At 45.5% G+C, this 14,348-nt stretch overlaps 1 protein-coding gene across 13 annotated transcripts in view; it reads left to right on the top strand.

Moving 5' to 3' along the window:
- LOC122557976 (tetraspanin-18B-like) overlaps nt 1–14,348 on the top strand; it is a 232,561-nt gene that overhangs the window by 209,714 nt on the left and 8,499 nt on the right. For all 13 annotated transcript variants that reach the window (XM_087996176.1, XM_087996180.1, XM_087996175.1 and 10 more), the window contains 4 exons: nt 2,914–3,108; nt 4,027–4,101; nt 8,323–8,421; nt 12,174–12,353. In XM_087996176.1, the coding sequence (XP_087852302.1) occupies nt 2,914–3,108; nt 4,027–4,101; nt 8,323–8,421; nt 12,174–12,353 (549 nt within the window). The remainder of the gene's footprint in view (nt 1–2,913; nt 3,109–4,026; nt 4,102–8,322; nt 8,422–12,173; nt 12,354–14,348) is intronic.

Below are 14,348 nucleotides of genomic sequence, written 5' to 3'. Positions count from 1 at the left end.
AACCTAGCCAGTGTGTCAATTACTGAAGATAACATTCTATAACCATCTCATCTGCCGGTCGATCAAGTTTCCTGAAATCTGGGGACACGATCTACCTGTTTCTTCACACGCCTCAGTGTTTCACAATTTGTCCATTTATTTAGTATTCCTTGCTTTGCCGGCCTTGTCCAAAACCATTACTTCACACTTTTCCAGCCTGAATTCCATTTGCTTCTGTCTTGGAACCGAACCAGTGCACTGATATACCCATGGACTATGCAGGACGGAAACGGACTCTTCGGCACAACCAGTCTGTGTCAACCATAATCCCAAAACAAGCTAGTCCCACCTACCTGCATTTGGCCCATATCCGCCCCCCCCCAAACATTTCTTATTCGTGTATTTATCTAAACGTCTTTTAAATGTTGTAACTGTACCCTCATCCATCGCTTCCTCTGGAAGTTCATTCCACACACAAACCACTCTCTGTATAAAAATGTTGTCCCTCATGTCCTTTTGAAGTTGTTCTCCTCTCAATTTAAAAAAAAGGCCCCACCCTTGGGAAAAGATACCTGCCATTCACCATATCTATGCCCCTCATAATTTTATAAACTCCTGTAAGATCACCCCTCAAACACCTGTGCTCCAGTGCAAAAAGTCCCAGTATTTAAAAGGCATCAGGGTGTGTGTATAAATAGGAAGGGTTTTGAAGGACATGGGCCAAGTGCTGGGAAATGGGACTAGATTGGGTTGGGATATCTGGTCAGCACGGACGAGTTGGATCGAAGGGTCTGTTTCCGTGCTGTACATCTCTATGATTCTCCTTTTAACTCAAAGCCTCCATTCCCAGCAACACCCAGGTAAACCTTTTCTGAATTCGCTCCGGTTTAACATTCTGTATGGTCTTAGCGTAATGTCCCAACTCCGATACTCCAAGGTCTGAGCAATGAAGGCAAGCATGCTAAACACCTTCTTAATCACCCTGCGACACAAATCTCAAAGAATATGTCCCTGAATCCCTCGGTCTATCTGTCCTACAACACTACCCAAGGCCCTACTTTTCATTGTACAAATCCTGTCCATCTTGTTTCACCAAAACGCAATATCCAAATTAAACTCCATCTACCACTCCTCAGCCCATTGACTCAATGAATATCTTCTTACAGTTGATTGCTCTCTTCTTCAAAATCAAGTGCATTTTCATCTACAACTCCTGAATTGTACCCATCACATTCATGTCCAATTCACTGAACCATATCACAAATGGCAAGGGACCTAATACTGAGCCTCTAGAACCCCACCAAAAGCAGTCTTCCAGCCCACAGAACTTTACCCTGTATTCTGGTGGCTGAGCCAACTTTGAATCCAGTTTACTACTTTTTAGATTAGGTTAGAATCCCTACAGCATGGAAACAGGCCCTTCAGCCCCCACATGAACACACCAATCCTCTGAAGAGTTAACCCACCCAGACACATTTCCCTCTTACTCATGCACCTAACACTCAGCATGGCCAATTCACCTGGACTCCACATCTTTGGACCGTGGGAGGAAACCGGAACACCCAGAGGAAACTCACGCAGACACGGGGAGAATGTGCAAACTCCACACAAAAGTTGCCCGAGGCTGGAATCGAACTTGGGTCCCTGGCGCTGTGAGGCAGCAGCGCTAACCACTGGGCCACCATACTTTGCCTTGGATCCCATAGTCTTTTACTTACATGGCCCATTTGCCCTGTAGAACCTTGTCAAAAGCCTTGGTAAAATCCATAATGAATATTTCACATGTACTTTGCTCATTGAACCACCCTGTTACTGCCTCCAAATATTCAATTATGTTATTCAGACAGGACATTCCCTCAACAAGCTACTAATCTGTGACTTTCTAAATGAAGATATACTCTATCCCTTAGAATAGTTTCCAAAAAAATTATTTCAGAATTTTTTTCCACAATTTTCCCGTCACTGAGATGGACTGTGATGACTTTGGTCTATCCCTTCCTCCCTTTTTAAAATAATAACGCAATGTGAATTGTCTTGTAGTCCTTTTGCACCATGTGTGTAGTCACAGGGGATTAGAAAGTGCGTCAGTTATTTCCTTCCTTCACAGTCTAGGATTCATTTTAACTGTACCTGGGAACCTATTCACTTACAAAAGTGTTAAACTCCTTAACATTTCCCCTCTAGTATGTTACTTTCAGCCAATATTTTGCTGATTGTCATCTCTGTACTCTCCAACTCTTTTGTGAAAACAAATGTAATGTCTTCATTGAATCATACCAAGAGTTCATGTAGAGATTACCTTTAAATTCCCTGATAGATCAGCATTTTCTCTCCTCATACAGTTGTTCTTTAAGCATTGATTAAAGATGGTTGAATTTGCCTTGATTTTACTTGCCAATATGTTTTCATTCCTTCTCTTTGCAACCCAAATTTGCTTTTTTTATTTCAGCTATTACAGCTTTAGGGTTTCAGCAGCATTTGGGTCCTTAGTATTTATCAGAAACTTCTCTTTTTTTCTCTTCTTTCCTTAGGCTTCCTTGCCATCCAGCGGCCTCTGGATTGGTTAGTTCTACTCTTTATTATTAAGGAAACAGATATGCTCTGAACCCGCAAGATAATCTTTTTGTCTGTCTCCCTGTAAATTGACAAGGACTTACCTTTAAGCGGCTGTTTTCAGTTCATTTAAGCTCAATCAAATCTCAGCTCCGTGTAATTAGCTTATCACAACTTGGGAACTTTTATTCCTGGTTTGTCTTTGCTTTTTTTTCCAAATAGCTGCCACAAATCTAACTGAATTCGGATCACTTTTGTCACGGTGCTCCCCAGCCGATAGCCCTTCCACCTGGCCAGCTCCATTCCCAAAACCTAATGTCGGATGATGTTTGTTTTATTGTATTATGGGGTGAGCCTGATGACTGTGTCTTTGCATTACAGCTAAGTGGACTTCTCCTCCTGGCAGCTGTGCTATTGCTGTTACTTTATCCCTCTGCGATCAGACACATTGTGTCAATCAATACGGTGTTCTTTGCTGGAACTGTTTACGTCATTGTTTTATCTGTTGTGCTCCTCATTCTTGGAATTCTGGGAAGTGTCGCGGCCTACCGGGAGAGCAGGGGTCTGTTAATGCTTGTAAGTCTGCCTCGTTTTCTTCAGTTCGTGATTTTGTGCACTTTATAAACAAATCGCCTTTAAGTTGGTGTTAAGCATGACGTTGGTTGGTCTAAGTGTCAGAATGCTGCAGTGATGACCACCCTTACTGTGAATTACAGATCCCACAGTCTCAGTGGGATCATTGGACATTTGGGGTTGGGTTGATCTCCCGCTGATGGAGATCAATTGGGTTTATAAAATCCCACTCAGGGAAGAAAAGACACCAACTAAGACTCAAGGCGTTACTCCCGTAACCAGTGCACCCCATCCTTCAGAACGATAATGCTCAAGGGCATGTCAGGGTGTCAAGAGGCAGTAATTGTCGGGTAAGTGGCCTCAGTTGCCATTGATGCCAGAGAAGGGCCCATTTACCAGTTCCATTCAGGCCAGTTCCCTGCTCACCAGGTCACTGAGCAAAGCCGATGATTTAAAAGCTGGCAGTAAGTAGTCCCCGGGGGATGTCTTCCCTCAAACACACTGCCAAAGATCAGATCAATGATCAGCCAGGCCAAGAGTGTAACTTAAGAACCATCTGACCACTGACAAAACCCAACAAAGCTATTTGGCTAATTCTTCACTGGAACTGTCCCCTGCTCCAATCCCTGAGATTTCCAGTGTCCTCTTTAAGGAAGATCTGTTAATGAGTCTGATTGTGATCTGGTGAGCCTTTCAGCATTTGTTTTACGAGTAGATTGGGTGTATGTTTGATTAGTTCCATTCAGTTACAACCAATATCGAGTGCCCAGTGCAGCCTGTAATCCACCTTGAGTTCTGTGGATTATTTTCAGTCCGGTGAAAGAGGGAGGGTGAGAGAGCTGAGACAGAGATGTGGATATAGAATGTATTTCTGTTGTTTGCCACCTTTACCTGAAATGAGGATGGTCTGTCTTCTTTCAGTTCTTCATGCTAATCTTGGTGGTCTTCATGGCCGAGCTGGGTGCTGCCATTAGTGCTTTACTCTTCAAATATCAAGTAAGTGCTCTTCAGAACAAACACAACAACCTCATGTACAATCCGGGAAATCTGAGCAAGTGGAGCCTCTCAATACTGGCTCACCATTAAATATCACCATTAAATATGACTGACTTACGACATCAAATCAAAAACTCTACTGATCTCAGCCTTCAATATAAGCTACACTCTGGGATACAGAATTCCAGAGGTTAGTGCTAAATATCCTCTTTTCATGAGTCTATTCTCCCGAGAATAATGCAATCCCTAGTGTGGAAACAGGCCATTCAAGTCATCAAATCTGCTTCAACCTCTGAGGAGCATCCCACCCAGGTCAACTCCATCCCTGCACTTCTCATTAGCTTGTGTACCATGGGACAATTTAGCATGGCCAATCCACTTAACCTGCACATCTTTAGACTGTGGGAAAAGTCCAGAGCACCCAGTGGAAACCCATGCAGACACAGGGAGAATGTACAAACTCCATACACACAGTTGTCCAAGGCTGGAATTGAACCCAGGCCATGGTGCTGTAAGGCAGCAGTGCTAACCACTGAGCCACCGCGCCAATCCCTGGTTCTCAGCTTTTCATCTAACAATGGACCTACAGCTGACTAGCCCCTAAGCCGTGGAATTCCTTCCTGAATCATCTCCATCTCTCTGCTTTTCCTCCTAAAGACACACACCTTAAAACACACATCTTTGTTCAAGCTTTTGGTCGAATATATTCCAATGTGGCAATGTGTCAAATTTTGTTTCATGACATTACAGTGGGGCTGGGTATCTCAGTTGGCTGGATGGCTAGCAAATGGTTCAGACTGAACTCATCAATGTCAGTTTACTTTCTGTTCCGGCTGAGATAGACTGAAAACCTACTTTCCCTGCCAGCCCTGAACATTGATGGTGCAGCTTTACCTCCAGCAGGTTATCTGTCTGATGTGACAAATGTTAACCCTCAGAACACAAGGAGCTGAATGTGTATATTGTGCTTTTAACAATCCAACAGGCATTTATTATACCTAAATACTAAGTGCAGAAATTGCCTTCAAATTGCCTACATAAGTGCCGTGGCTCGATTTATGTCATTAGATTAGATTAGATTACATTACAGTGTGGAAACAGGCCCTTCGGCCCAACAAGTCCACACCGACCCGCCGAAGCACAACCCACCCCTACATTTACCCCTTACCTAACACTACGGGCAATTTAGCATGGCCAATTCACCTGACCTGCACATCTTTGGACTGTGGGAGGAAACCGGAGCACCCGGAGGAAACCCACGCAGACACGGGGAGAACGTGCAAACTCCACACAGTCAGTCACCTGAGGCGGGAATTGAACCCGGGTCTCAGGCGCTGTGAGGCAGCAGTGCTAACCACTGTGCCACCGTGCCACCGTGTGATTAGATTACACAGGGCAGGATATTTCTAGCCATGTGTCATGCTTCAAATGATCTCCAATAAGATGGAGTATGGGATTTTTATGCCCTCAGGTTACATGCTATAATCCAGTGACAATACAATGAAAAGTTGCCCATTCTGGATGTGGGCCTATTCATTCAGGCCCCAGGGCATCTGGCCACAGTTCTAAACAATAATCTTCACCAACTCTTGCAGTTGCTCATCTTCCAGCTGTTGCCAATTACAACAGGCTCTGGCCAAACTGTAACAGATTAACCTTGAGACTGTCTTCAATGTTAATGCCTGGTGATTCCACATGGAGATCCAGAGAACTATGCACCTGAACCCTAAGGTCTCTCTGTTCGACAACAGTACCCAGGGCCCTCTCCTGAATTGCATAAGTCCTGCCCTTGTTAGTTTTGCCAAACTACAGCACCTCGTATTTATCCAAATTAAACTCCACCTGCCACTCCTCAGCCCATTGACCCAGTTGATCAAGATCCTGTTGTAACCTTAGCTAATCGAATTTACTGTCCAATATACCACCACTTTCGGTGTCATCTGTGGCCGGCGACTCCTTTCAGCGGCTTTAGTGTCGGTTTATATCAGCATCAGTATGTAACTCCCTGCGGCTTTTCCTTCCGCATTGTCAGGCTCAAGTCCAGTATTCCAGCGAGGGTATTGGCTCCCCCAGCCCAGTATTCCAGCGAGGGTATTGGCTCCCCCAGCCCAGTATTCCAGCGAGGGTATTGGCTCCCCCAGACCAGGGTTTCAGCGAGGGTATCGGCTCCCCCAGCCCAGGGTTCCAGTGAGGGTATTGGCTCCCCAAGCCCAGTATTCCAGCGAGGGTATTGGCTCCCACAGCCCAGTATTCCAGCGAGGGTATTGGCTCCCCCCAGCCCAGGGTTCCAGCGAGGGTATTGGCTCCCCAAGCCCAGTATTCCAGCGAGGGTATTGGCTCCCACAGCCCAGTATTCCAGCGAGGGTATTGGCTCCCCCCAGCCCAGGGTTCCAGCGAGGGTATTGGCTCCCCCAGCCCAGGGTTCCAGCGAGGGTATCGGCTCCCCCAGACCAGGGTTTCAGTGAGGGTATCGGCTCCCCCAGTCCAGGGTTCCAGTGAGGGTATCGGCTCTCCCAGCCCAGTATTCCAGCGAGGGTATCGGCTCCCCCAGCCCAGTATTCTAGCGAGGGTATTCGCTCCCTCAGCCCAGTATTCCAGCGAGGGTATTGGCTCTCCCGGCCCAGTATTCCAGCGAGGGTATCGGCTCCCCCAGCCCAGTATTCCAGCGAGGGTATTGGCTCCCCCAGCCCAGTATTCCAGCGAGGGTATTGGCTCACCCAGCCCAGTATTCTAGCGAGGGTATCGGCTCACCTAGCCCAGGGTTCCATCGAGGTTATCGGCTCCCCTGGCCCAGTATTCTAGCGAGGGTATCGTCTTCCCCCAGCCCAGTATTCCAGCGAGGGTATTGGCTCCGCCGGCCCAGGATTCCAGCGAGGGTATTGGCTCCCCTAGCCCAGTATTCCAGCGAGGGTATTGGCTCCGCCGGCCCAGGATTCCAGCGAGGGTATCGTCTTCCCCCAGCCCAGTATTCCAGCGAGGGTATTGGCTCCGCCGGCCCAGGATTCCAGCGAGGGTATTGGCTCCCCTAGCCCAGTATTCCAGCGAGGGTATTGGCTCCGCCGGCCCAGTATTCCAGCGAGGGTATCGACTCCCCCAGTCCAGTATTCCAGCGAGGGTATCGGCTCCCCCAGTCCAGTATTCCAGCGAGGGTATTGGCTCCCCCAGCCCAGTATTCCAGCGAGGGTATTGGCTCACCCAGCCCAGTATTCCAGCGAGGGTATTGGCTCCCCCAGCCCAGTATTCCAGCGAGGGTATTGGCTCCCCCAGCCCAGTATTCCAGCGAGGGTATTGGCTCACCCAGCCCAGTATTCCAGCGAGGGTATTGGCTCCCCCAGCCCAGTATTCCAGCGAGGGTATTGGCTCACCCAGCCCAGTATTCCAGCGAGGGTATTGGCTCACCCAGCCCAGTATTCCAGCGAGGGTATTGGCTCCCCTAGCCCAGTATTCTAGCGAGGGTATCGGCTCCCCTAGCCCAGGGTTCCAGCGAGGTTAACGGCTTCCCTAGCCCTCGGTTCCAGTGAGGGTATCGGCTCCCCCGGCTCAGTATTCCAGCGAGGGTATCGGCTCCCCCAGCCCAGTATTCCAGCGAGGGTATCGGCTCCCCTAGCCCAGGGTTCTAGCGAGGGTATCGGCTCCCACCGCCCAGTATTCCAGCGAGGGTATCGGCTCCCCTAGCCCAGGTTTCCAGCGAGGGTATCGGCTCCCCTAGCCCAGGGTTCTAGCGAGGGTATCGGCTCCCCCCGCCCAGTATTCCAGCGTGGGTATCGGCTCCCCCAGCCCAGCATTCTAGCGAGGGTATCGGCTCCCCCAGCCCAGGATTTTCAGCTGGAAATTGTGCTCTCCTTTAGGCCTTTTTTCAAGACCAATATATCATCCAGGGCGTAAGGATCTAATACTGGGCAGATGTGACCTGACCCACTTACCTGTACAGTTTCCAAATGTGGTCTGTTAATCTCTGCTGAATGATTACATTCATGGAAGCCAGATTCCTGCTAACTTCAGCCTTCTGCACATTAGTCATGAACTTTCAGTGGTCTGAGCGCACAGACATGTCGGTCACTTCTTTTCCTTTCTCCAATCCTTTCAATGTTATTCGCTGTTTGAACCTATCAACATGTACTGTATTTATCAGGATTAAACGCTGTGTGCTGCATTGATAGCAAATTGAGAAAGTGAATTTGCTGTTATCATCTCCATTGCTGCAGCTGCTTTGTTTTCCAGTTGACAAAGGAGTATTTTGAAGATGATCTGATAAACTATTACACTGGAGACAATCAGACCAGCACTTACACAGCCACTTCAAATTCCATCATGATTTCAGTAAGTTCACCTCACTGAATCTCTCCTCACCAATGCAGTGAGTATATCTCTTTTTGAATTTAAACATTGTCTATGTACAGGAGGGAATTGAATGTCAGATTAGAGATATTTTTCAAAAGGTTTAATTTGTTTTTTGTTTTGCATTCTTTTTCCAAGTCCTAGCTCTACAAGTTGGCCAGATGATCTTTTCCCCAAACCTCTTTGCATCATTCCATTTATCCCAGTTAAGGACATGCACTAATATGAATGAAAGATTCCCTTAGAGTGAATTCACACCTTACTCCAAGCTTGATGTCCAAACCCAAAGGTAGGACTTCAGGTTTTGGTCATTATGGGCCTTGCATTTGTCTGAACATCTGGAATCAATGCAGATCCCTCAAGCCTGAACATCTGGAATCAATGCAAATCCCTCCAGCCCGCTCCATCTTTCAATACAATTAAGGCTGATGTGTTTTGATTTCCACATTTGCCTCCTGATGATCCTCGATTCCCTGTCTAACAAGACTCAATCCATCATGAGCTTGCAAACAATGAATGATCCTATTTCCACCAAAGAAATTCAAGTCAGCAAGCCTCCCATGTAAAATGAGATTGAAATCATTTGGATCTGTCCCTTGGCCTGTTTGCCGTGTGAGAGTTTGACTCAGAAAGAAAAGAGTTCCAAATCCTCAGGGAGGAAAAGGAATTCTCCATATCTCTGTCGTAACTGGATGACCCCTGATTTTAAGAGGTCCCCTAATTCTGGACTGGCACAGAAGAAGATACCTCTTTTCTTTCAGTCACTTTGCCATGACCATCTTATTTACTTCAATGAAGTCACCCTTTACTCTTCTAAACCCCAATGGAAACAATTCTAGCTTGTCCAACCTATCTTCATAAGACAGCCTGGTCATTCAGCTATTCCACCTTCAAATTACAGTCTATCCCTGTTTAAGTGATACTTTTGCTTTTTCACTCTATCTCTCTCAACTCCACATTTTCCCACATTATCTTTCAGATTGTTGCCCACTCTGTCAACCTGTATATATTCTGTTTGCAAACTCCATATGTCTTGTTCACAACATGTACCCACCTATGTTTGTGTAATCTGCAAATCTAGCTATCATACCTTCACTCCCTCCATCTAAGTCATTGATATGGATTTCAAATATTTGAGCCCAAGCACAGACTCTTGTGGGACTCAACTTGACATATCCTGCAAATCAAAGACATATTTTGGCATTTTGCTAACCGCCCAACCAGTCATCTTTCTGTTTTAAAGTGCTGCCCCCTACACAATGAGCAGATTGGATTAGATTCCCTACATTGTGGAAACAGGCCCTTCGGCCCGACAAGTCCCCATCGACTCATTTCCCTCTGACTAATGCACCTAACATGATGAGCAATTTGGCATGGCCAATTCATCTGACCTGCACATTTGGACTGTGGGAGGAAACCCACGCAGACATGGGGAATGTGAAAACTCCACACAGACAGTCACTCGAGGCTGGAATCGAACCTAGGTCCCTGGCGCTGTGGGGCAGCAGTGCTAACCATTGAGCCACCGTGCTACCCCCAAGAAATGGGGGCTGGTCTAGGATTTGAACCAGAGACCTCTCGCATGTTAATACACACAGGTCCCTAAACGAGAATCATACCCCTAGACCAACGAGCCACCGCAATATCCTTTGATATGGCATCTTAATAAATACTTTAAGGAAATCCAAATACAATATGACTACAGGCTCTCCTATAGCCCCAACCCATATTCCTCCATCAAATAGCCACAATAAATTGGTTAGACTTTATATTCTTTTCATGAAAACATTTATTTAATTATTTATTGAATTGATTGCCACGTGTACCGAGGCACAGTGAAAAGCTTTGGTCTTGCGAGCAATGCAGGCAGATCATGCTGATCTTTCCTGGTTATCTTGAGTTTATCTAACTGACAAGCTATAAACTCTTTAATGACATTATCATAGCCCACAAGTTTGCTCTAAAACTAACCCTTTAAATATTTCATAATCTGGCTGTTCAGAGATGTTATCCATGATGTGGAGGAGCCGGTGTTGGACTGGGGTGGACCAAGTTAAAAGTCACACAACATCAGGTTATAGTCCAACAGGTTTAATTAGAAGCACCAGCTTTCAGGGCACTGCTCCTTCATCAGGTAGCCAATGGGGCAGGATCATAGGATCACAGAATTTATTGTAAACATTTATTATCAGTTTACTATAAATTCTACGTACTGTATTGTATGTAGTTGTATTGTATTTGGATTTCCATAAAGCATTTAATAAAATGCCATATCAAAGAATTTTGCTCATTGTAAATTGACATTTTAACACAGAAAGAAGGCTGGCGGGATGGTTAAAGAAACAAGAGTATGCCATACTACGTCTTAAATTGGCAGGATATGGCCAGTTGAGTCCCACAGGGGTCTGTGCTTGGACTCAAGTATTTAAAATTCATACCAATGACTTAGATGAAGGGAGTGAAGGTATGATAGCTAGATTTGCAGGTGACACAAACATAGGTAGGAACATGTGTCGTTTTTAACATGCAAACATTCACAGGCCTACCAGGAAAGCACAGTTAACTGAAACTTAGTGTACAACACTTTCAGAGAATTTGCTTCGACATAATCGATCAACTCCCTTCCTTCAATGCAACAACATGGTTCCAGTTAACAGCAAATTGTGTGGAAATACTTGTAATTAGAACATAGAACACAGAACAGTACAGCACAGGAATAGGCCCTTCGGCCCACGATGTTGTGCAAATGTGATGCCAAATTAAACTAATCCCTTCTGCCTGCCCTTGGTCCACATCCTACCATTCCTTGTGAAATCATGTAATTATTGAAAAACCCCTTAAATGCCCCTATCGTATCTGCTCCACTGCTACTACCTCCACAGTCTGTTCCAGACTTCTACCAACATGTGCAAAAAAGAACTTGCCCCTCACGTCTCCTTTGAACTTCCCCCTCTCACCTTAAATGCATGCCCCCTAGTATTAGACATTTCAACTCCGGGACAAAGATTCTGATTGTCAACTCTACCTCTGTGTCTCATTATTTTATAAATTTCTATCAAGTCTCCCCTCAGCCTCTGCTGCTCCAGAGAAAATATCCTGAGTTTTTCTAGACTCTCCTTATAACTCATGCTCTCTAATCTAGGCAACATCCTGCTAAAACTCTTCTCATAAACAGTGGGTGGCTCCTTTTTAAATGTTTTTACCCGTACATAGAACAAGCAGACTGGGCCTTGTTTTAACCCACGACAGTGTAATTCTTCTGTAAACCTACATTGAAATTCAAACTCACAGGGCTTAAAGCAAGTAACCCACTGACTTAGACAGGAGAGTGTTACTGAGCCAAATTGTCACACAGCAAACAGGCCAAGGGACAGATCAGACTGATTTCAGTCTCACTTTACATGGGAGGCTGGCTGATTTATATTTCCTTAGCCGTAAAACAAATATTTTTAGGTAAGAAAAATATTTCTAATCCTACTCCTGAAAGGAGGCTGTGGAGGATCCTGTAATTGAAATGCTCTCTCCCAGACACTGCAATTTGGAAAGAATAATCCGGACATTTCAATTCATTGAAGTTTATATTACAATATTGGAAATGGGATAAAAGCAGTCATCAGTTGGAAGCTGAGCCAAAAAAAAGCTTCAGAGAAGCATTCGAGCTAAACGCCTCCAGCAAGTGATCTACTTCAAGCAATAACCAATAACAAGCAATAACTTGTTCCTTTGTCATTTAGTTTGAGTGCTGTGGCGTAAATGGTCCAAAGGATTTCTTGCACACCTTAGAGTTTGTCATTCTGAACCCTTTCCATGAGGTGCCAGAGGCTTGTTGCAAGAGGGACAAACTCACAGCCGACAGAGCAATCATCAATACGCAGGAATGTTTCGCTGGAACTGTTGCCTTCATCAACAATAAGGTACAGGAAAGTTGTTTCACATCCCGACCAACTCAGATGAGGACATGATAGAGCTTAGAAGGTATTCTCTCATGTGCAGTGATATCCAGGAAAAGTGCCACAGTGCAAATATCTAACAAAATGAAGGCTGCATACTTGTTGGAACCCACTTGTGATCCATGTATTTCAAAATATCTTTCATTTCCAATTGGACTGAAATATTTAGTGAAACAAAATCAGGTACATAACCAGAAATTGCTGGAAAAGCTCAGTTCACTTGATCCGAAACGTTAACTCTGATTTCTCTCCACAGATGCTGCCAGACCTGCTGAACTTTTCGAGCAATTTCTGTTTTTGGTTCAGATTTACAACATCTGCAGCTCTTTCAGTTTTTAAGATCAGGTGCATATTGGTCTGGTGCTTTATTTCATACACCGCATGTGTACGTAGAAAGTAAGAAGCAAATCTTACTGTCATTCAGTTATAACTGTGGGACAAGTTTCAAGGACACAACAATTCTAAAAATATATCACGCTCTCTATTGGCGAGTCGCGTAGTATTTGCTGAGGAGCTGCCTGTTTGCGAGCAGCTCAGGACTTAAGTGGAGAGGGTTTGGTCTCTCTGGGTCGGGTTAACGATGTGGCTGCACAGAAATCCCTTTATTCTTTTCTCTCTGTCTTCCCAGAAACTGGATGGGCAGCTTTGTAACTTTCTCCCCCATCAGTGACTCTCCAGTTGGTCCAATCAATAACAGCAGACACCTCTCCTTCTTCCTTAGGATGTGGTTTGAAGAAACTGCCTTCTGCTCAGAAATGTACAGCAGACACTTTGGGTTAATGGGTCCGGGATGAGTTGATTGATTCACATTGTCTCAGTTGGAAATAGGCAATGATATTGTTCAGTCCAGCCTGTCTGTCTCTGATGCACGGCTGACTCATTAAGAAAGAAACCCTCTGTGTCAATAGCTCCAGCCTGCGGCATTTTCTTAAAAGTTGCAGGAAACCTCTGTTGTTTCAAAATCACAACTTAAATATTCCTAAATCCTTTCATTGAAGAAGAAAAGGGCCAAGTGAACTGTATGCGGGTGGGTGGCAGGTTTGTGGGAAGGGGAGGTAAATGTTAACTGACAGCTTGTGAGATAGAATGGGAGCTCCACACTCGGGGCTCTGAGGAGAAAGTGAATAGAGTACATTTGTGGAGTACATCTCTGATTTGTTACTGACTATGTGGGAATTGAGTAGGCTAATTCAAACACAATGTCTTCTCTGTCCCTCTGTGAAGGAGATACATGGGGGATGGGTGGGGATGGGCATGAAGAGTCTCCACATTCAGGTCAAAGGGCAGGGACACAACTAGAAGCTCTGCCGCTCCCAGGAATTCCGGCCACAATGGATGCACTGATACCAGCTTTTGAGGGGTTACTCAGTGAGCCCAAGTATGACAATAACATTAATGACATGAGGACATGGGAACAGGGGAAGAAGAGAAGTCTGCTCTTCCACAACATAAGATGTGAAAGTGATGGAGGGATGAAATAGTTACCTTCAGCAGAGAATTCACACACTCCAGACCTCTTGGAGAGAACATCCTAGCACCATCTCAGTCCTGTGGAGCTGATGAGCACTGATAGGAGTTAGCGACTCAGGAGACATTCCACTCAGTGCAGAACGTTCCAGAATCAGAGAGGCCCGCAGGAGGCTTCTGTGACATAAAGATTCCAGGATCAACTTCTGAGGAGGAGCTGTGGAAATTGAGACTGGGCTCCTGTGCAATTTCCCGGTGAAAGTGTCGGTTAAGCCGACAACGGCCGATCACTTCTGGGAGCGCTATCATCATTTGACAGCGGGAAGGGAAATGGAAACTTTAAACATTGAGGAACTCGGCTAAATTGTTTCAGGTTATTGAGACTCTGTGAAAGGAAGATGGGAGTAGAGTGAGGTACGATGTGAATTTTGATGAGTCAATCTTTGTCCTTTGTCAATCACTGAGCTAACAGTTCCATTGGCAGTATTCTGC

This window comes from Chiloscyllium plagiosum, unplaced genomic scaffold, assembly GCF_037043375.1.
Source record: "Chiloscyllium plagiosum isolate Xiang-an unplaced genomic scaffold, Cpla_swu_hap1 HiC_scaffold_18, whole genome shotgun sequence".
NCBI lineage: Eukaryota > Metazoa > Chordata > Chondrichthyes > Orectolobiformes > Hemiscylliidae > Chiloscyllium > Chiloscyllium plagiosum.
The sequence above is the reverse complement of the archived record's forward strand: the minus strand, read 5'-3'. Positions and strand labels throughout refer to the sequence as shown.